Genomic DNA, 24,381 nt, shown 5'->3' on the forward strand with positions numbered 1-24,381 from the left:
TTCTTTATTTAATTAACCAATGACCTTCCTCCATCATTGGGGATCTCTAAGACACAGAGCTTAATGTTGTTCTAGTTTCAATTATTGTTCTAAGATTCAAGTCTATGGCTTACTGGATGACATTTATGGGTCTGGAAGGTTACATATTAGAGCTTCAATAATTCACACCTTGTATCTAAATCAAGATATAGCTTGTTTCTCATTAAATTTTAGAACGACAGAGCTCCTGGGGAACATATGAGTAAAAGATAAAAGAAGAACCATAGAGCCATTGCTTTAAAACAGGTTACCTGAAATGTAAAAATGTTTTTCTCACTTGTTTAATTGTAGTAAGGAAATTACACACTGTGATGAAAATAAAATTTTAAAAAATCTCTCTAGAGTATTAGTTATGGAATAAGATGAGCTGGACAAATTAATTGTTTGTTTTTCACACTCCCGGTGAGTTTGAAAATTAGAAGAAGAAACATTTTTAACATAATTTTACATAATGTTTTAAGAATAAAAGACAAACTCCAGTGTTTTTATCATTATACATACTTGTTTGTCTAAGAGGGACACATATGGGTCCCAGAAAGGGGAAATAGTTAACATCTCCTGGGTAAACTGGGAGAAGGGATATAGGGGAGGGCACAGGAAATGGGAACTTAAGGAATCAAAATGTCCAACTTGAGGAGAGACGGAGGGGAAGAGCAGTAAAAGATATCTTGATAGAGGGAGCCATTATGGGGTTAGGGAGAAACCTGGTGCTAGGGTGGTGTAGGACGTCCTTTTGTTTATGTGTTGCTTTTATTGGTTAATGAGTAAAGAAGCTGTTCTCAGTCAATGGCTTAACAGACCATAACCAGGCTGGAAGAGATATATCTAGAGAGAGAAGGCAGTATCAGTGAGATGCCATGTAGCCACCACTGGGGACAAATGCCTGCACTGCAGCCCATCAAAACGTTGCTGGTAAGCCACAACCTTGTGGTGATGCACAGATTAATGGATCTGGGTTAGTTTAAGATATAAGAATAAGCCAGACATGCGTTTAAGCTATTGGTCAAATAGTATTACAAATAATAGAGTTTCTGAGTGATTATTTCAGAGTCTGGATAGCCGGGAAACAAACAAGCAGTCTCCTCTAACACTAGGGAAATTACCAGGAATCCACAAGGATGAGAGCAGCTAAGACTACTAGCAATGGTAGGGAGGGTGCCTGAATTGGGTTTTTGGAGCCCATTCCCTATGGTGAAATATCTTGCTGAGCCTTGATACAAGCGTTGGGCAGGACTTGGTCTTGCCTCAACTTGTAAGCCAGTCTTTGCTGACTCCCCAAGGGAGGCCCTACCTCCTGTGAGAAGAGGATGGGGCCAGAAGGAAAAAGTTGGAGGGGCAGGAGAAAGGGAAAGAGGGAGAACTGGGGTTGGTATGGAAAATGAAAAACAAAATAAATAAAGAGAAAAAATAGGAAATATAAGAAACAAATGTCTTTTTTTTTTCTTTTAAACACTGCCTGGCCCATTAGTTATAACCTCTTATTGGTTAGCTCTTATATATTGATATAACCCATTTCTAATATCCGTATTGCCACTTGAGTGTGGCTTACCGGGACGAGTCTAAGGGGCATCCATCTCGGAGAGGAGAATCATGGCGACTGCCTGACTCGGCTTTCTTTCTCCCAGAATCCTGTTCAGTCTACTCCAGCTACCTAATTTTCTGTCCTATTAAAGGGCCAAGGCAGTCTCTTTTTTAACCAATGAAATTAACACAAAACAGAAGACTCTCCCGCATCACCTCCCACTTTCAACTGAACTTAGGGAGCTCAACCTGGTGCGCTACTGTGGATCTCTGCATCTGCTTCCATCAGTTGTTGGATGAAGGTTCTAGGATGGCAAGACTTTTGGTTTTAAAATCAGATTTTCATTGTAAAGTAAAAGTAAGTTCATGGTCAAAACTGAGAGCATGAGAGAGTAAAAATGAAAATTAAGTTTGCCGTCTCTAAGGAAAATCATCATGAGCATTCTTGTGCTTCTTTTTTTTTTTAAGGTATTTTAAAATTTTGAGATGTATGTGTTTATTTATTTATTTTTTTTATTGAGAAAAGAAAAAAAAACAAGTTTCCACCTCCTCCCAGCCTCCCATTTCCCTCCCCCTCCTCCCACCCTTCCCCCCCTCCTCCAGCAAGTCTACCTATAAGTACATTTTTGTTTTCACAGGTAGAATCATGGCATATTTATGTAAATACAGTAAGTTTCGATGGTTAACGTCTATCTTGAGCATCTTTTTCCACTGGAAGAGTTTGGCTCAGTGATGAGTTGTACTCTCACAGTGTTTCAATTTAAAAACAGAGGATTTTAATCCCCGTTACTGCTATTTACTCTACCGTCATCTTTAGCCCTAAAGCCAAGGATCTGACTTACGGAGAAACAACTAAATCAGTTCACTGTTTAAGAACCATGTGACTATGGTGTCTCAATCTTAGGAAAGGGGACTCCTTACTTGGGAATCACATGTTTTCAGAAATGTTTCCTCTTACAATTCTGCTCAGATTTAAATTCTAAACTTCCCCTTGGAAATATTAACAAAACATGGGAGTCTTGGTAGGGTCCCCTTTGCTCAAAAGATCTAGATCCTCATAGAATAACTAGACTCTTTAAATGCCACAGACTCATCAGGGATTCCTTGTTCTGTCCATATAGGGGATTTTAGCATGATTCTTTCATTTTTACTTAAAAGACTAAAAATGTAGAAGAAAACAAAAGTTCAGACTTTATGCCACACTACACACAGACACATCAGAGAAACCCAAAAGTTTACTTGTAAACCTCAGCTCGACTGTTAAGGCTTTCTAATTTTCTTGTGTCTTTCCACCCAAAATGAAGCGACCCTCTAGGGATTTCTCCAGCACTCTTTTTGGTTTTTCGAGACAGGGTTTCTCTGTGGTTTTGGAGCCTGTCTTGGAACTAGCTCTTGTAGACCAGGCTGGTCTCGAACTCACAGAGATCTGCCTGCTTCTGCCTCCTGAGTGCTGAGATAAAAGGCGTGCGCCACCACCGCCCGACTCAAAATATGTTTTTAAAACCAAAATCTATACTGCTATGTAACTTTTAAGATAGAAGTGTAATTAATTTCTGGAATTTCCGGAATTTCCAGAATGTCAGGCAGAAGTGTGTGTATAGTACAAGCAGGCTGAAGGAAGAAAATTGCTTTGTCAGTCTCAAGTCGTCAGCTCACAGCTAATTTCTACTGTGTCAAACACAGCATGACTCCTGGCAATAAGGACAACATGGTCTAGCTACTCAGTGATGCAATCTCCTTTACCTGGAAGGGATCATTTCAGTTCTGGGAAACAGAGCAACACAGGTACATGTCCCCAGATCCAACTTCCCTTGCTAGCACAATCCCTGCTAATTATAAAGACTCCCTAAGGAAACACAACCAGGTGTCTGTGTTTAAATTCTCTGGCAACAGTTCTATTAATTACTGCAACAATTATGATTTTGTTATAATTGTTAGTTGATGTTATCACCTTCTGTGTGCGATCAAAGTGAAAGAATATTTTTTTTCTTTTCTAATTTTTTATTTTGTAGTTTGAATATTGATTCAAATAAAGGATGATAGAAGTCTCTTTAATAGTCCCTAAGTCTCTTTAGTCTGAAAATTTCCTCATATATTTCTTTCCCTCTTGTTATTTCTTTTTTTTTTATTTTTATGTGATTAAAAACTCATGGTTTTTGGTTTAGCAATATTTTTCCAACTACCAGTGAGTGACAGTCCAACCACTTGTGTTTGATTCTTCATTTGTTAGAAGCAAGATCATTCTCCATGGCTCAGGATAAACTTGAACTGTCTGTATAACCCAGGCTAACCTCAGACTTACAATCTTCCCATAGAAATTGAATTCTAGAATTAAAGACATGCACCACCACACCTGGTTCATGTTTCTTTAATAGCTACACTCTCTGACAATAACTTCTGAAACATGCCCTATAGAAGACCATTCCTAAAAAGGAAATTCTCTGAGATTCAAGACAGTCTCTACAGTACTGCCCTAAATAGCTGCATTCATTTGCAACCATTCCAGAATGCAATTATTTTTCTATTAAACTATGACATAGAACCACTCAGACCAGATAAAAATATTTTCTTTCTCAAAATTTTAAGTAGACTGAATCTTAACTCCCATTTAAAGCATATGTTAACGTACATATAACTAAAACTAAATTTCTTCTCAGACACTTTCACATAACAAATATTTTACCCTTAATTGTGCTAAGAATGTGTTTTCATAGTTGTGTTTCTTTTTTCCCTTGTTTATTCTATTATACTAAGAAGAAAATGCCCAAATATATGCTTGAGAAATTATAAGACTATTGATCCATGTTTCTGCAGGGCAATGGGTATCAAATCCAAGTAACCATCTCTTGGTGCCCTTGGCAGAGCAGGTCTTAGAAATCAAGGAATCATGTCCATGATTGCTGCAAACCCCAGTGAGGTATAGTTTGTTCTATCTTCCATTTCTCCTTTCTTCCTCTTCAATTTTCTCTTCCTCCCTTCTCCTCATACCAAAACAACCAAACTACAGACAACAGTCATATTTAAGCTGGTGTCTGCTGTTGTGTCTCAGAAGATCCTTTTTCATTGATTAAGAGTTAAGTAGTCACATGTTTAGAGGCAGTTGAGCCTTAAACCTAGAAAGTGAATAAGGGAAAAATTTCAAATTACTTATGTGTGTATACATGTGGACTTGCCTGTGTGCTTGTTTATGTGAGATAAATTGTGTTTCTTTAAGTATGAGCTGTTGTGTTTTTCTCTCTGCCTTCCTCTCTTCCTCCCTGTGTGTGTGTGAGTGTGTGTGTGTGTGTGTGTGTGTGTGCATATCCACATGTGTTAAGACCTCATGCAAGCTAGATAACTACCTTACCACTGAGCTATATACCCAGCCTTCTTTTCTGTTTAATTCTGAGATAGAGTCTTAGAAAGTTCCCAGTCTAGCTTTAAGTTCACTCCACAGTTCAGACAGTCATGATTGCCTTGCCTTAATACTGAGAAGCTATGGATGGATATATTCTTGAGTACAAAGAAGATGTTTGAACATCACTCATCTGTAGAAACTCTTATTTGATATAACCTCAGCCTCTTCAAAAGGATCATACTACAGACTACTTCTTATTTCTCCATGTTACTATAAAATAATGGAACCCAAATAATAGGCTAAACTTCATGTTACAGGTTGCATCTTACTTATCCATGTCAATGTAAAATAATGGAACCCAAATAATACACTAAACTTCGAAGACCCACTACACTAGATTTCAGAATTTACTGCTTTGTTTTTATAATCTGTTCTTTCATTTATGTATAGACATATAACATTTAATTCAAAATCATATTATTGTTTAGCATCAAAAGAAGTCAGGACAGGAACTCAAATAGGGCAAGAACCTAGAGGCAGGAGCTTATGCAGAGGCCAGTGAGGGGTGCTGCTTACTGCCTTACTCCAGCTGACTCTTTTATAGAACTCAGACCCAGAGAAGGCACTGCCCACAATGACCTGGCCCCCTCCCATCAGTCACTAATTAAGAAAATGTCTTACAGCTGGATTGCAGGGAGGCATTTTCTCCAGGTTCCTTCCTTTCGGGTAGCTCTAGCTCGTGTGTCAAGTCACTAGCAAGCACAGTGACTTTTCTTACAAAGTATATTTTAAATTTTAAACATGTATGTATACATAACTAAAATAGTAAAAGTAAAGACTAAAATATATTTAAAATTGTCAGTAAAATTAAACAAAAGGTTATAAAGAAAGAAAAAGAAAAAGGTAAAAAAAAAATTTTTTTTTTTTTTTTTGGTTTTTCGAGACAGGGTTTCTCTGTGGTTTTGGAGCCTGTCCTGGAACTAGCTCTTGTAGACCAGGCTGATTTCGCACTCACAGAGATCTGCCTGCCTCTGTCTCCCAAGTTCTGGGATTAAAGGCGTGTGCCACCACCGACCGGCTGGTAAAAAATTTTTAAAAGTTACATTGTGAAGATAGCCAAACTATGTTTCTCATAAGAATACAAACTAAAAAGGGAAAGAAAAGAGAAGGACTTATGGGGAATTCATTAAATTCTTTACTGAGCAGTGTGTGATTGACTGACACAGGGTAGGATCAGAGTGGAGTTGAAGCTGGAGAAATTCTATGACAATTTTCTTCTGTCTTTTGAGATCTCTGAGAAGACAGTTCACCTGAATTAATTGAATGAAGCATACATTTTAGAAGGAAAGAAAAGAAGTAATTCCTGCTAGCATTCAAGGGATAAAGTAAGCCTAGCCTCAAACCTCCAGAGAACCAATTATTGGTTTCTAGATTTAAACATTCTGTGTGAAACATTTTCATCAAAGAATCTAAATGTTGACGTTGAAAATGACTTTTTCCTCCTGTTATTGTTCAAACTCAGTACCTTGCCTGACCCAGTCTCCATGATGAAGTGTGTGCTGTAATACATGACAACACTTGTGACATCCAGAGAGCAGCTCTGGCCAGTCAATCGTCATTGTGGCTTCTTCATCTTCACTTGCATTAGCAGGCCGTTCAAAAAGGGAAATGGTGGCTGCCGTGAAAGCAATCCCTTGAACCTTGAATCATTGAAAGAGAAGCAAACATAAGCGGGGTAAGAGCTATTCGATGGTTCTATGTACTTTAAGATTAGCGCAGAGTAGGATCATGAGCTAGAACAATTCTTATCCAATATTACTTAACGCCCATAAGCTGTGACAGGAGAACCATTACACACTTGGTAAAGTGGCTTTCTAAGCACTGCTTTTCATTTCAAAAAGGACTTGACATTGAAAACTCTAAGAATGGGAACTTTCACAATCATGAAAGAGAATTGCTCGTTCAAACCTCTTCAGTGTCTGACTCACTCCAGTGTCATTGAGGAAGTAGCGATGTTTCTCATCTAAACTGCACTTTGATAGGAGAAGGAATGACTGTATCCATTGTCACAGGCTCATGCCTCTATTCCTCTGCTATGTGACACTAAAAATTAACACACTCTTGGCTGTATGATAATAAACATCCTCCATATCAAAACAATTACCTTATAATGTCCATAGGAAGCTAGTTCAGAAATGTAATAGTCAATATTTATTTATATTGAGAACCAATGGATTAATTATTTTATAACATCAATTCTGTAAGTGTTTTAAACTAGAAAAAATATGGCTACAAACAAAACAGAAGATCATATAAGGGTCTGTATTTTATCACTAAAAGGTGAAATTGTGTCACCTCATCTCTCACATGTCTAATGGGTCTACCCTCATAATTTTTAACGTAGAAAGTCATACTCAAGGTGTTTTAATTTCTACTTTTCACTACAATTCGAGGATTAAAAAATTCTTATTGTGTCTTCTTATCTTTCTTCCCCTCACTTACCTTTCCAGTTATATCCCCAAAAGAAAGGATGGATTCCTTGGGATCAAGAGGATCATACCAATAATCCATGCAGATGGGAGTTCCTTTCAGGCCTTGGAGTTTGTATTGACAAGGAAATTCTTCTTTAGACAGTAGATCATAGAAACAAATCTCTTTGCTTGTAAAGGCCACTGCTATCTATAGTGCCCAAGTTAAAAAAAATCAAAGGATATTTATGGTAAATTTAGTGAAATTAATATACAAAACAGGCATGCAAATCTAATTTCTGAGTGAGATATAGTTCTCTGAGTGTCATTACAATGTTATGGAAGTATGCATAGCACAAAGGTATTCAATTCTAACATTGGACGTTAGCCAAAAATCAAACCAAAACAAAATACTTTAATCATGAAAGGCATCCAGACACCCTTTTTGCTTATTTCAATCATACATCCACCAGCATCCTCCATCCCTAAGAATGATGACAATTAACCACATTCAAAAGGAAAAAGAGAAAAATATATGAGTCACTCTTTATCTGTGATGTCATTTTAAGACACCCAAGATAAGGGCTTTGGAAAGCAAATACTTCTGCTCACATCACCTCCAGGTTTGATGAGAGTCACCATGGATGAATGTGGTTCTCTGTCGCTGCTGGTATTGCACTTGGTATTGGCCAGAGGCTTTCCCCCAAAATTTTCTCACCTTTATCATAAGTAGCAAGTGTATTTATAAAGGTTTTGTACCTTGTTAACATTTTCCAGAGAAACCAAACTTGTCACCCAGAGGTGTTTGAGTTTGCTAGCATCTGAAGTGATAGGAAGTGCTTCTTGCAATTTTAAGTTCTCTCCCCAGACTCCTAGTAAGCCTTCCTTGCTGATAGTCAAATAACGACTTGACGTTTTTAAGAAAACTACTTTCTGGATGGTGTCCTTGTGTTTTCCTGGGAGAAATACAAGGTCCTTCCATTGAGGAACCACTGTTGCCTGTGCTCGTTCATCTCTCTCATAAAGTGATAGCAGTATAAATGAAGTCAGCCGGTCCCAGTCAATGAAGCCATCCCGGGCCACATCCACTTTGTCAAAGAGTTCTCCAAATTCTTGCTTGGTGCCCCAGCCCAAAGTCTCTGGCATCTTCTCTATGAATTCTTCCCTGGGCATACATATGGTTTGTCTTGGATCTTGGGACTATAGATGGGAACAGAAAAGTAAGACAACAGAAACATCATCACACAGAGAAGAGCATTGTGATGTATCAAGGTTGAATTTAGTCAGCAATTCCTGCAGCTTGGCAAGAAAAGCATCCTCTGTTTGAGAGTGATGCTATGCTTACAGGATTTTGGCAGGAGAGACAAATAATTTATAGTACTAGAATCTGCTTCCGCACTTACAGTGTTGAGGCAGGAGAGTTGGAGAATATGTGTTGATGGAAGTAGGAATTGCAGAGATGTGAGACATTTTACCATGAAGCTGGAAAAGGCAAGGAATCAATTCAGAAGGGAAAGCAATTCTGGTAACAGCTTTGCTAGCCCAGTAAATCTCATTTCGGACTTTTGACCACCACACTGTACGTCAACACAATAGCATACATATGCAACTAAGTTTGTGGTGATCTTTCATAGAAGCAACAGAAGGCAAATATAGTGTCTTATAGGAGAATGAATGTAAGGGTTGATAGAGCCAGAAAAACTACAACATAATGAAATTTTAATTCAAGGATAAGAAATATACTCTGCAACATACTATTATAAAAGACACTATAATAATAGTTATATTTCCTAAAGTATGTGCAAATGCTAAGGTACCAGATACAACAGCATGACTCCCAAAGGAAACACAGGGGTGTGTTTCTTCAAATCTCTAACCACCCCATTCTCATAAGGTGCTAATGACATCATTCTATTTAGTGTGTTTTTCTACTGAAAGACACCTTATTTAATGTCATTGCTATTTCTTTGTAACTGAATTCATGAGCAACAGCATTGTAATTCATTAAGTAGTTTTTGGCATTTCCCAATCTTCTTGAGCTTGGGAACATCAGCAACACCTCCCAAAAGTACTCAGGGACCATTTTAAAGAGCAAATCATCAGGTGGGAAATGTGGAAAATATGGCTCTAAGGCGATAGGGAAGACAGCATTTTTTTTTTTTGTATTATAGTGGCAGATCTAGAAGAAGGCAGCAGAATTGTCAACCTTGTTTGACTTTGTGAGTCTAGAAGTTTTAAATTTTAACTATTCTCTACATGCTTCAGATCAGGAAAATTCTGTGAGTAGTTATTTGTTGTTTACAAAGAAATTTGGGGTGGAAGGCAAATCCACCATCTACCTGTATTTCAAGTAAGAACAGAGCATAATATCAATAGTGGGATTTGTGATGAGGGAATCGATTTTCCGCATTAGGGTGCCAAAGAGTGAAGATACACCTAGTATCATGTAGTATCAAGGAATAAGACGGCTCGAACAAATGGATGTTTTGTTTGCTATGTATTGGTGCCATGTGTCCTCACCATTGCCCTCCCCATGAATGTGTATTTCTGGGTCCATCCAGATGAAGGAATTGTCGGCACATTACTTCACTGCTTAGTTTTAACTTATCCACTTGTAAGATGGGTGTGTCAGCATCAGTCATAGCAGTACTGTCATAAAAATAATCTTGAGTATATATTGGGGTAATCAGTAGGTTGATGGAGATTTGTTTAGTTACTTAACTAACTAAATCAGTTTTCTGAAAAAATAATTACATTAAATGCTTTGACAATCTTCACTAATTTATTTTTAGTCTGGAAAGTTTAGATAGATGAACTATTTCAAGGGTCATATTTTCAGTATAAACAAAGATATATTGATCTAAGTGTACTCCATCATAAACAAAGTTGAAAACTGTTTTTGAAAATTAAGTCAATTGTGATCTTTATTGTAAGACACTACAGCCATGAATCTCATCCTGTGGATGGATCACAGCCCCTTTGGCAAATCCGTCTCCATAATTGTTTACATTATAGTTCAAATCAGTAGCAAAACTACAGTTATGAAATAGCAACAAAAATAATTTTATGGTTGGGGAAACACTGTGCTGCAGAAAAGCCTGCACTGTCTGACCATATTCTAGTTCATCGATAAAACACCATTTTAACCCAGACCTTCAATATCTTTTCTACGAACCAGAAACTGTGCTATATTGACAAGAACAGGAAACCTGATAAATACAGAGACAATTTTATTTTGTGTATTTAAAATTATAGAATTACTAATCTAGCATAAAATAGCAGTTACATTCCCTGAAGTAATATAAACAGCTGCATGACAACGTTCTGTATTTTTGATAATGCCAACATGCACTCAGAGAAGAGATGAGAATTACTCCAATTTATGAACCTGATAAAAAGGCACAGAGGTACATATGACTTCCACGATGGTTCCATTAGTCATGGTTCATACATGGTTTACGCATTTGGTTTAAGTTTAAAGATAAAACCATTTTTTTTACATGTTTGTTTAAAATGTCTGTGTCTGCCATTCCTAGCATTAGCTCCATAAAACTTATATTTTGTGAATATGTGAATAAAAATATGTACTAAGTTCTATGTCAGCATGAGTAAGTTGACAATTAACATACACTACATATATAATATTATTTATACATGGTGTCTGATATAATTTAACACATGTGGACAATGTGGCTCTAAGGAGATGGGAAAAACAGCCTTTCCTTGTGTGACAGTGGCAGGGCTAGAAGAAGGCCTCAGAATGTCAGTGAGTGGAAATGATCTGCTCAAGGGCTTAAAGAATTCCCTGATTAAAGGATTAAGGAAGACTCCCCAACCCCAACAATTGGACCCCACAAGCAACAATTTCTGCTCTGCCCCCAAACCCTCCTATCCCCCTGAGACCTCAGAGGACCTCTGAAGCACAGGCTGAGACTGACAAGAGGTAAGTGATCACCCACCCAGTGGATCGCCCCACTCTCTGGGCCCTCAATACTGGGGCAAAACCCTGGACTGCTCCTCCACCTGCCACAGCCTCTCTAAGCAGCCATCAAGCAAGCTCCCTGAAAGTAGGCTGCTCCTACACTTTTACCCCATTGATTGGACCCTGTATTCTACAAGATCTACTCCACCCCCCAAACCCTCCTATCCTCCAAGACCTCAAAGGAACTCTGAAGCACAGGCTGTAACTACACAAAGTGGACCAAAATGGCACTCCAATAGAGTGGACCAAGAGAGACTCAGCAGCTTCCTGAGACACAGACAGTAACAGTACAGAGCAGATCAAGAACAGCTCCCAAAGACCAGTCAGCAACTGCAAGGAATGGACTAAGAGGCAAAGACACTTCTGGCGCCAATTAGAAGAAGAGACAGGTAGGCACCAATGCAACAATTCATTCAACAACTTCAAAAGCAACAAGATAACACCAGAACCCAGTGGTCTTACAATAGGAAGACCTGATCATCCAAACCCAGAAGAAGCAGAAGAAAACAATTTTAAATGTGTAGAATTCTATCAGAACTTCAAAGAAGACCTAATATCTATACTTCTCAAAGCGTTACACGTAATAGAAACAGAAGGAACATTGCTAAACTCTTTTTAAGAGGCTGCAATTACCCTGATACAGAAACCAACGCAAAAACTCAATCAAGGAAGAGAATTACAGACCAATCTCCCTCATGAACACTGATGCAAAAATACACAATAAAATACTAGCAAGCCAAATCCAAGAACACAACAAAAAAAAATCATCCATCATGATCATGTCTGCTTCATCCCAGAGATTCGTGGATAGTTCAACATACGAAAATCTACCAATGTAATTCACCATATAAATAAACTGAAAGAGAAAAACATATGATCATTTCATTAGGTCCGTGGCAGGCAGCTTTGGGATTATTTGCTTGTTACAGGGTTTCACTGTAGTTTTAGAGCCTGTCCTGGAACTAGCTCTTGTAGACCAGGCTGGCCTCGAACTCACAGAGATCTGTCTGCCCCTGCCTCCCGAGTGCTGGGATTAAAGGCGTGTGCCACCACCGCCTGGCTGAAATGTAATTTTTTTGAACTACACACATGTACATCTTTCTGAAAAAGATCAATATATCCCCAAAGCAAATATTTAAGGTCATCTTTCAAATTCTGCCAAACTTGTTTTCCTAGCCATTTAATAATAACAACAGTGCTTATAATAAAATGCATAACATTTACTCTTTTTTCCTACTTAAAAATTTGCATCTAAAAAGACAAAAAATGCACATGAAGGTTAAATTTAGGAGGAAATCAAAATGCAGTTTGATCAAAGTCTAGATATTTTCTCTCTTGCCAAAGTCTGACAATGGATAATAGTGATACTGGTCTAAAATTCTTTATCTTCATTCATTAGGCGTTTGCCATCAGAACTTGTAAATAAAAGTCAAAACATTAGATGAAAGATTTTCCTCCACCCATGCACTCATGCGAAATTATTCAAGGATATGTATACCATACCATACAAGGCATCAAGGATAGGTTTGTTTATTCATTCAACAAACATTGAATATCCATTCCATGCCAAATACTATTATAAACACACAGAATTAACTTCAAAAAAGGTAAACTCTCTTGAAAACACTTTCATTTCAGTGTAAGCCAAGATATGTTAGTCATAATGGGTAACACCTGCTCCTAAATTACTAAAAGTCTAACAAAGGCCTGAATATCACTATGTTGTTTTTCTCATATTAAATACCTGGCATTTAAGCTTGATGATATTATATAATCATCAGTCTTAAAGAGATCAGAACCTTTTCTTTTGTTTGTACATTATATTTTTGCTTTTACACAGACAATTAGAATTCAACAATGTTGCCTTTTCTCTAAAAGTTCAAAATCAGTATCTAAATCTTTTCTCGAGCCCCACTAGTTTTACTAAGCGTTTCACCAAATTAATATTTTTTGTCAGGCAGTCAGTGTGAGTTTTTGTTAATGTTCCATTACAGTTGAATGAAGACACACTATCAAAATGCATCCTCTCTCTATCTTTATAATTAAATTCTAAATTAGCATGCTGCTTTCTCATGCTCCATTCCATTGTGGTTGCCTCAATTTCCCTTGCTTATAAACCATGCTGCTTATGAATATGTATTAGGGCTCTCTGTCAAATGCTGTGAGCATCTTTGAAGCAGAAGAGAAGGTACATTATTTCAGAACAGATGCATCCCTTTATAACATCCTCTGTAATCTCCATCTTTTCAAGAACAGTCACGAAAAACAGAGCAACAGGACAGGAGAGACCATTTGACTGGCTCAAGTTCATTGTTTCCTCCTGCTTCAATGGGCTTAGTTGGTTTCAATTTTCACTTACTCTCTCAAAGGAACTTACTAGCACAAACACAGGCCTTAACATTCCAGTACACAATGTACAAGTTTACAATAAACCCTGTGGTGTTGGAATTGAACTGAAGATATTATAAAGTCATTATTTTTTTAAATCTATTGATCAATGATGTGTACATATTGATGTGAATAAGTATAAATAAATTCTAGCTTTGTCAAATAAAAAGACACAGTAGAAATATCAGCCCCAGTAGTGGTAAGGACCCTGTTTCTCAAATCTTAATTGTCTAAATAGTATTCTCTAATAAATGGAACTAGAGTCTTGAAAAAGTGGCAGACTCCAAGTCTTGTGCACTAATGAAAAACTGTGCTGGAAAAATAAAAATAATAGGGAATATTAAAAGGATACAGAAATTCTGAACAGAGGTGGCACATGCCGTTATTCCCAACATTAAGGAGGTAGAGACAGATGCACTTCTGTGCGTTCAAGGCCAACTTGGTTTACAAAGCAAGTTCTAGGATAGCCAGACTGATTACACAGAACAGCCCTGTTTATAAACCAAAAAGAAAACAGGAAAATAAGAGAGGGAGAGGAAGACACACAGAGAGAGAGAAAGAGAGAGAGAGAGAGAGAGAGAGAGAGAGAGAGAGAGAGAAAGAGAGAGAAAAGGTAAAGAAACTGACTCAAAGGATTTGAGGGAAGTTTAACCTTACAAAGATTAACGATGGTTATGACTAGTGAAACAGTATTATAAAATATCAATTCACGAATCTGTAGTATGCTCAGATGAAATAAAATGAGAGTGAAAAGGGACGAGAGTGAAATAAAGAAGTCTTATAAACAAATGCCATCCTGAGAATAAAAAATGATTGATTACATTGAATACATCATTTTCTAAATACTGTTTCTAGCAATGATCATTAAAAATAAAGCATCAATCAGGCCAATGAAAGAAAGCTTGTTGAAAAATAGTCCTAATGTAATATGAAAACATCACCTAAAAAGTGCCTTTGTACTGGATAACTCTGGTGGAGCCACTTTAATCACAGATCAAAGTGCTATATGTATATGCTACATATATCTGTGCCCCAAAACATGACCGAACAACTTACAAAGAGGAGTGAGTTGCATGGACTCATGGTATCTGAAGGTTAAGTATATATTTGATTTTCTTTGTATGCTTGGCTAGTATCTCTTGATTGTGGAGCTGTGTGGCAGAGAGCTCTTCTAACTTCATGTTGTGCGGAAGGCAGAAAATGTTATAACAAAAAGGAACAGACCAAAGTATACCCCTAAGGACACACACCCAGTGATTTACTTCTTCTGATTAGGATCCATTCTATACAATTTACCATCATAATATATGCTACCACATTTTAACTCCATCAGGATATTGATCTATTCCATAGATGAGAACCTTTATGATCTACATATTTCTAAAAATGCCATCACAGAGACTTCTCTTCCCCCAGAGGATCCTTCATTAATCCCCCAGGTGTTTACCAAGTTAACAGTTAAGATTACCCATTCTTATGGTATTATTCCTTATGCCAGACAAGCAGTAGACAGAATTGACCCTCGGCTGTGTCCTTGCCAAACATTAGAGGGCCTAAATCTAAGAGTGAAGAAGCAATAACCAAACCCCAATTGCCATTTAAAACACCCTATTGGCACAAGTTCTTTGAAACATCCATTTCATGGGAGATGAAAGAAAGAATTCCTGAAGATGAAGGGAAAGCAAAAAGAAAGACTGACTAAAGCAAATGACTAATAGCCCAGATCCTGGCTTGGATCTGTGAAAATATATATATAGTATAGAAATATTGCAAGGAGATATGTAGGGATATTTTAATAAGGATTTTGTTTGGTAATGTATGAGGTCAAGCTTTCTTGGTACAAAAGGGCATTATGATTATGTAGAAGAATGGATTTGTTTCTAGCAGGTGTGTGCTAAGCTGACTAAGGCTAAATTAAGATGCCAAAGTTATTTTTAAGTAACTTAGGTAAAGCCTTTTATATAAAATATGTATAAAGTGAAAAGTAAAATGTCAAAATGTTAATTGTTAAATTTAATTGGAAGACTATTTTTACTGCAATTGTGCTTCTAGCTTCATGCTTTCTGTGTGTTGGATACGTTTTAAAGAAAACTCAGGGAGAACAAGTAACCACTTCTTCCATGTTCCCTGACTCCACCTTACTCAGCATGCCCAATCAGTCAACAGTTGTGTGCATCACAGCTATAAATTTCATTTTAGTCTCTCTTCAATCAGTAACAAATCTGCTGAACTAGCTTTCTGATTCTCTCTTCTTCCTCTCTGCCTACTGCCAATGCCACAATTATTCCCACAACGTTCCAAAACTACCTCCAGCTTTAAAGTTGTTTCTGAACTATCAATCTTATTGTATAACTTCCATAATTAAAATGTGCCAAGCCTCTTCACAGACACCAAGATAAACCTCCGTCCCTTTAACATGGTTCCTTGTGTCCTTCCTGATACGGTTGTGGCTTGGTTCTTAGTCTCATCTTTATTACCTATTACTTTTTCCTTCACAGATGAGTTCTAGATGCCTGGAAGTAGGTAGCACAATGCACCCTACTGGCCAGATACGGAGTCACATCTGTAATCACAGCATGTGGGAAGCTAAAGCAGAAAGGGTCAAGAGTTTGAATTCAACTCAGGATATATAAGGATTACAAGGCCAACATGGGTTACACAGCAATATCTTGTTTAAATCAGTCAATCAATCAATGCCTTATCCGCCCTTGTACTCCCTTGGTAACATAAAGCTTTGTGGGGTTTTTTCTGTTTGTTTGTTTGTTTGTTTGTTTGTTTGTTTTTGCAAATGGATTTCTTAACCCCCATTCTACCTACTGATGTCCTTACCCGCAAGATGGGAACCTGAGTATTTCTGATTTGAGAAAGGCTTCTGGGAAACCTCTCTCTGGTATGAGAAAGTAATTTCTTGCTTGAGCTTGAGCTGCTCCCCAAACATGCGTGTGTTGAAGGACTTTTTTTTTTGCCATATGATGAGCTTTGAGAAAGTGGCTGCATCATTAGAGCTCCATCTTCATTTGCAGATTAATTAACTAATGAGTGTCTACTTTGATGGCATTATTGAGAGATGGAAAAAATTAGGAAATGGGGCCTAATTGGAAAAAGTGGATCACTGTGAGCATGCCTGGAAGTATATGAATGCTCTGGACCCTTCTTTTACAAACTCTGATTCCTGGGAATCAGTAAGTGATTACTTTTCCTACGTATAACCTTCTACCATGATGCTCTATCTTCCAGCAGGCCCAAGAACACCGAGCCAAGTGAACACCCTTACTGAGATCTCCTCACACTAACTAAAGATATCCTGAGTCTGAGTCATTTTTATACAAGTAATAGTGTTTTCCCTAATAACTAATAAGAACATCTGTGATAAGAATTATCTAAAGAGCCTCCTCTGATTCCCTACCTACAATCTCCCAGTCATATACCCATCTCTGTAGCAAAAAAAACCTGCTGTGTCTCCCGTTCCACACTGATGCCATCCCCAAGAAATTACAAAAAACTTTTCCTCCAACCTTACCTCCCCTAACTCATCCCAGTATGCCAGCCTCTGGCACCAGCAGACATTCCCTGTGAATACACCAGCTGAGCAAATCAAGAAAACAGGCAACACAAACCATCACACTCTATCTTCTTACTGACTAACTTTTATATTAACTTAACCCATTTCTATTAATCTGCGTATCGCCACGTGGTTTACCAGCTAAAATTCCCAGCATCTGTCTCCAGTAGCTCCATGGCATCTCTCTGATTCTGCCCTTCTTTCTCCCAGCATACAATCTAATTTTCCCGTCTAGTTCTGTTCTTCCCTGCCATAGGCTCAAAGCAGTTCTTTATTCATTAACCAATAAGTGCAAGACATAGACGGAAGGACCTCCCACATATAACTCCTAGTGACAGGGAGTTATTCCACAAAGTACAAAAAGAAGGAAGATTACCTAATTAACAATATTGATATGAGGCCACAGTTATCCTGATACCGAAACCACATAAAGACTCAATAAGAAGGAGATCTATAGAACAGTTTCCCTTATGAACATAGATACAAAAGTGCTCGTGAAAATACTTGCAAACCAAATTCAGGAACATATCAAAAAGGTCATTTGTTGTGCAACTCAACCAGATCACCGCACTGACTCTTTGGTGATGACACTAGTTACTAACATTGCCCATAAATCTTAATAAGTCAGACAAAATTGTCAAAGAATCCCTCTGCTAATTTCAGTGGTGATTTCCAGCTGTAGGAGTGTTGAGTTTGTTCAGGCATCATTGCCTTGGTGCTGAGGAGCAAACAGGACCTACAGAGCCGGCCTCATTTTCTGCTTCCATCAAAACTAAGTGTTGGATTCCACTAAGGGAGCTGGGGAAGAAGTGTCTGGCTTGCTGCTTTTGTTCAGCAGGTGCTAATTGATTGTGGCTACTGAATGAACTTTGAGCCACATAATAGAGTTACAGATTAAGCTTTGCCAATTTCCCTGGGATGCCTTTAGAAAAAAAAAAAACTAATAAAAAATGTTATGGGTTATTCTTATCTTTTTTTTTCATCAAGCTTTTCCCTGCAGTGATTTCATCGTAGGAGATTTTTATTTGCTGATTATGCATTGACTTCAAGTTAGAAGAGCGCAGAGCCTACACAATCTCAACTTAATGGGCTTGCTTTGAGTGAAGGCTTTATCTTATTTAAATTGAATTCTCTATAGCACCATCTCAAAAGAAACTTTTATTGGGCTTGTGGATCCTCGAGACTCACTGGCAAGCCAGCATAGCACCAGGGTGATGGAAAACTATAAAAAAAAACCAAATTGATAATGACTAAGGGGTGAGAGGCAAAGTTGTCCCTTGGCCTCTAAATGCAACCATATACATACATACCTGCCCACACATTTGCCCCCTGCAGACACATACATATATACACATATGCAAAACAAAGGAAAATAACACTAAAAATTTTGCAGGCCATGCATGGGCAAATGATAGAATACAATAGGTAGGGCAGAACCAAGCCAGAACCAGAATGCATGAGCCGAGGGATGAAGTAAACGTGGCTGCCCAGAGGAGGAATTCAGAGCTCAGACCCGGGAGCCAAGTGTGCTGGATAAACTGTGGCACCAAACCAAACCAATGATGGAGCATTGAGCAGAGTGGGAAGTTCCTGACACATCAAGGTACACGATAGAGAGTGGGAGGAAAGAACTGTTTGGGCACCTTGCATGGGCGCTTCAAAAAAAAAAAAATCTCATTTCCCTTGGACTATAATCTCCACCTCTCACCATTCCTATAGAACGAGCAGCCACAGCCACTCCTTCTCACGCAATGGCTGACTCTTGAAATTCTAAAGAAAATGTAAAATATGGTTGCTATCAGAATAATATAAGAATCTAGAGACTGTGTCATTTCTCTAAGCTTTGGAAGCTCTGCAGGAAAGTTGGAATGGTAGCATTTCCCAGTTCTATAAATAATCACGGCTCCACTCCCGTCCAGCTGCTGCGCGGCCCTTTGACACCATCACTTGAAAGAAAATGAAACCCTCAGTTCCCTTGTAGTCCCTCTAGCCCTTCACCTTCTTTACTCCAAAAAGGATCAAGACATCAATTAAAACCCTTTGTCTGCACATAGAAATGTGGAATAAGAGGAAATGATGCCTTTGTACTCTCTGTGAAGATTCGCCTGAGTAACTCTCGCTTCATATCACAAACGAGAAGAATACAGGAAAATTATGGTGTGTCATTCAGAAACATAACTTTCTTTAGGAAACCTGAGCTAGAATCAAGACAATGTTAGATGTTATGTGGCTCAGTCTCCACTAATCAAATGTATGACAGCTTGTGTTCATTGAGAACTTCTCCTGCGAGGCAAACACTGGTCTTAGTAATTATACCCCGCTTACTTTTAACAAAACTCCTATTTCTCCATGTTAGATTAAAGGAAAATGAGACTCAGTGATACTGGTTTTCATAGTAACATTGTAAGTGGCAAAACTGCCCAGCAGGTTTGATTTGTGACTCTCAGACACTGTGATAATTTTAACTCATGTATAATGTGATCATTTTAACTCAATGTATAATGGGCATAAGGACTCACGTTGTTCCTGAATGTTACTACAACAACTAAGTAATAATATGGTGTAGGATATTTCATGTAGAGATTGATGTAAAATGTGTAATGCCCATTTATACAGCCTTAATACATACTCTGTGTGTGTGTGTGTGTGTGTGTGTGTGTGTGTGTGTGTTCAGTTGCTCGTGCACCTTTGTGCCCTTGCATGTAAAGAAGGCCAGAGATCCAATGTTTTCCTCAACATTGTTCCACCTTGCTTCTTAAGACAGGGTATATCACTGACCCTGAAACACTTACTCAACTAGAATGGCTGGCCAGGGAGCCCCGTTTCCATTTCCCCAGCGCTGGTATTAAAGCTGTGCTTTGCTGTGCCCAGCTGTTGTCCAGGTGCTAGGGATCAAACTCATGTCCCCAGGCTCATGAGTTTCCTCAGAACCACACTGCCAGTCTAAAGACAACAAGTTATACTTTTCTTTCTTTCTGTTTCATTTTTAAAGTTTTATTTATTATTTATTTATTATCCACACACGCATATGGATGGCATTTACCACAGTACACACGTGGAGGTCAGAGGAGAACATAGTGGAATTGGCTCTTTCTGTGTGCTTTCCGTGAGTTTCTGGGATCAAGTTCAGGTCTGACAGAGTTTCCAGGCAAGTGCTTGTTAAACCATCTTTCTGGCTCTGATTTTGTTTTAGAGAAAAGCCTTCACTCTGTTCTCAAGCCTGCACTGAGGTGGAGGAGCTCTTATGTAAACTTCCTCAGTACCAGGATAAATGGAGGCGTGTTTGTTTGTTTGTTTGTTGAGACAGGGTTTCTCTGTGTAACAGCCCTAGCTGTCCTGGAACTAGCTGTTTGTAGGCCAGGCTGGCCTCGAACTCACAGAAAACCTCCTGATTCTGCCTCCCATGTGCTGGGATTAAAGGAATGCGCCACCGCCGCCCAGCGGAGGCTGGTTCTTATCGCGATATTTTCCATCTAGTGCTGGTGACCCACCCGAGGTCCTTGAATATGTAATACAAATGCTCTCCTCCACAGAGTGTGCCTCCAGTCTCTGTTTTTTATTTAAGCATTGCCTGTTTTTAAGGAGCTGAATGTAAACCAATGCCTAATAACTCTACAGACTCAAATAAGCTGTCTTTACAAAAAAACAAAACAAACAAAACTTAATACAGAGTCAGTCCCAGAGCCTGATGTTTCTGAGACTAAGTGTTCCATGAATGGACCTCGTCCACCACTCTTTAGGGTACTGTGCTGCAGCTATGTTGGGGAGCCAATCCCTCTGTGGTGAGATGGGTTCTGGCGAAGCCTCTCTTCATTGGCCCTTCTCTGTGCTGTAAGACTTTAAGACAATCCTGAAGCCATTTTTGAATCCTCTCAGCCTCTGTGCCATAGTGCTTCCCCTCCTCCCCTGGGAACCAAGGACCTAACAGCTACACTCGCACGTACTCAGTTCCTGAACAATTACCCATATACGTATGTTTTGGTTCAGTCCCCTGGGAAACGGGGTCAAAATGACCTCTTGCCTCATCTGATCTGGCAACAGCTCTCCAGTCAATTATTGGTAATAGCCCTTTCGAATAAGCCAATCAGAATAGTCAAAGAACAACCCCCCTTGCTTCTGTGGCCCCTTTTAAAAGTAGACTGTACCCGCTATTCAGGGTCCCTCGGCTTCCCGAATGCTGGGGGACCCTGCCATGACAGAATTAATAAAATCCTCATGTTTTTGCATCGGCTGTGGTGTGTGAGGTGGTCTCTGTGGGTGACTCCTCCTCGGTGTTTGGACGCTAGAGTCCAACAGTGCTTGACATCAGCCTTGGCTGTGTGCCTGCCATCGGGTATGGTTCCATCCTGTCTGCTGAGAGTGTGAAAGATGAACTTCTTGTCTTTTCCTGCACATTTTAAACTATCATAGATTATCAAGGATTGCGGGAGCTTGGAACCGCATCTTCTTTCCCTTTCGGTTACATTCACTCACTCTTGTTTCTTCATCTTGAAATTTCAAAATAAATGGTCAGTCTTTTGAAGATTCAATGTCACACGAGCAAGAGCTCAAACTTCCCTTGGAGGTTGAAGAGTGATTTGGGTTCACCCAAGACTGATGTGTTTCAAATGATGCGCAGTTCCAACATCAGGAGCATTTCTCGGACATATCTACTTTCTAACACCTTAGCTCCCATAGACCCCAGCGTTCAAACCCTTTGTGTTCTCAACATCAAAACAAAGCTGCCACATTTCTGTTCATTCTGGAGCCAAAGCTGTTATAATCCACTGTTATATTTTCTTGATTGTCCTCAAGCTGTCAAAATGTTTGCAGTGGCTCTCAAAACATGCCAAATTTATCTGGGGCAGTGGGCATGAGACACATTGAAATCTCTCAGACAAATGGATTAGATGAATAGCAAATACACAAAGATTAAAAGAATGAAATGTAGGATGTTCAGTATTACTAAATGTGATAGATTTTGTTACCCAGGAATAATTGGTATTTATATAGGTAGAATCTGAATTATTATACAAAGTAGTACCAAGTAGATTTTCCACAGCAAATGTCTTTTGAAAATTCATTTTATTTTTAATTCTCTCTCTCCCTCATCCCTCTCTATTTGTGTGTGTGTGTGTGTGTGTGTGTGTGTGTGTGTGTGTGTATTCGCGCGTGCTCCCACAGAGGCCAGAGGCATTAATGCTTCTGGAGCTAGAGTCACAGTAGCATATGAGCTGCCTGACATGGACCTGAACTCAGGTCCTCTGATAGAACTTTACAAAGCACTCTTGACTATTAAGCCATCTCTCCAGCTACCGCATCTGGATATCACTTTGTGATAGGTAAAGGTTAAAATGGGTGCCAATTATAGTTCAGAATAATTGCTAGATTTCATGTTTTCTTAGCTTTAAGACTGATTTCCAAAGCATTATATGTCTGCTTCCAATTAATACAGACATTTCAAGCACCCCCAGAAGAGCTCATGGAGGCCTGAGGGCACATCTTAGCAAGTGTAATAAGGCAGAAAGTATACAAGTTTATGTCTGTCTACATTCCACAGCACTGAATGACAGTATTCCTACCTGCACTGGAAATTTCACTTTGAAGTATGCTATTGATTATATATAGTTGCAGAATTCCAAAATAGTTAGCTAAGATAAGGAGGGGGAAATTATTCAGTTGTGGTTATCATATGTTTTATTTTCTACATAGAATGAGAACAAAATCCTCAGTTTGCTTTGACTGGCATTCTCCAGAGGAGAACACGAGGCCTGGAAAGTAGGTCTCTTGCCGTAGATTTGCAGACCAACACAGTACCCATATCAGGCTTAAAGGGGGCCGTGTCGCTCAGAGGGTAGCAGAAAAGAATCTCCACAAACTGGATACATGTATTGGCATTTTCCTCATTCTTATGACTTTCTTAATGATTGCAAGGGCATTTATTTACCAGGGGATTAATTTAGTCATCTGACTTTCCCTGTTCATATTCATAAGTTTTACTTTCTGGCAAAATGTATTAATTTCTAAGAAAAATAAAATAATACATTGTACTCTTTGATAGTGATGATATTTTTGTGCATCAAATTCAAATTAATTGTTAGTTTTGTCCCAGAGAACTGAAAGATAATGCTGCAAGGACTTGATGTTAAGCCTGAGCTCCTGACCATTCTCAAGTTCCTACTTTGACTATTAAATATATTGAAACGTGTGTGTGTGTGTGTGTGTGTGTGTGTGTGTGTGTGTGTGTATGCATGCAAATGTGTGGAATCAGTCTCAAGCATCAGAGGGAACATCCATGATGTATTTTGAGATGGGGCTCTCACTGGAAATGGCTGGCTCACTGACTCTGCAGGATGGATGGTCAGTGAAGCCCAGAGAACTCTTTGCTTCCACTTCCCCAGCACTGAGATTATGAGTGAGTGCCTGTACATCTAGCTTGTCACATGGGTGCTAGGTATCAGATTCAGGTCTTTATATGTTACTGATACTGTTAACTCAGTTACCTCTCAGACATGCTATTCCAGTATTTTTAACCAAAAGTGCGTGTTTCATAGTATTGTCCCTTGTGAACAGCCCACATCCTCTGGTCAGTCAGATAAACACTCACCTCAAAGACCTGTTGCATCTTCACAAAATCCTCCACACGGAGCTGGTTTTCAAGGAGGCTGCAGTCTTCACTCACAGAAATGTCCTCTGTCTTCTCAAGGCATGTTGGCTCCACCTGTGGCCCCATGTTTAACTCAAGTGCAGCATCAGGATGACTCCGAATAACTTCACCCTTTCTCAGCATCCTAAAACTGTGTTTATTTCTTTTGTTGCTGTTGGTTCCTTCCATCGGCTCCTCTAGAGAAGAGCCCAACTTAGAAAAGAATTTTAAATGAAAGTTCCAACTATATAATTATGAAGCAAAATATTGGAACAAAATCACGTTCCCCTTCACCTGGTGGTGTGCATGCCCCCAAAGGCCACCTCCCCAGCTAATGTGAAGTTGTTTGTTTGCTCTATCCTGGTGCTTTTGTGTGTTTCCTGGCAACCAATATCAAGCCAACGGACTTTCCGTTTTCCTCCCTGTGCCTGACCAGCGACTGACTTGAAGGTTTTGATG

At 38.9% G+C, this 24,381-nt stretch overlaps 1 protein-coding gene across 1 annotated transcript in view; it reads right to left on the reverse strand.

The window, feature by feature from the left end:
• Positions 1-24,133, reverse strand: part of Wdr49 (WD repeat domain 49) — a 100,710-nt gene extending 76,577 nt beyond the window's left edge. The window contains exons 1-4 of the mRNA XM_005344204.3: positions 23,884-24,133; positions 8,125-8,565; positions 7,400-7,576; positions 6,423-6,597 (exon numbers count right to left, since the gene is read on the reverse strand). Coding sequence (XP_005344261.1) covers positions 6,423-6,597; positions 7,400-7,576; positions 8,125-8,565; positions 23,884-24,111 — 1,021 coding nt within the window. The 5' untranslated portion in view covers positions 24,112-24,133. The remainder of the gene's footprint in view (positions 1-6,422; positions 6,598-7,399; positions 7,577-8,124; positions 8,566-23,883) is intronic.
• Positions 24,134-24,381: the final 248 nt, after the last annotated feature.

This window comes from Microtus ochrogaster, chromosome 1, assembly GCF_000317375.1.
Source record: "Microtus ochrogaster isolate Prairie Vole_2 chromosome 1, MicOch1.0, whole genome shotgun sequence".
Classification (NCBI taxonomy): domain Eukaryota; kingdom Metazoa; phylum Chordata; class Mammalia; order Rodentia; family Cricetidae; genus Microtus; species Microtus ochrogaster.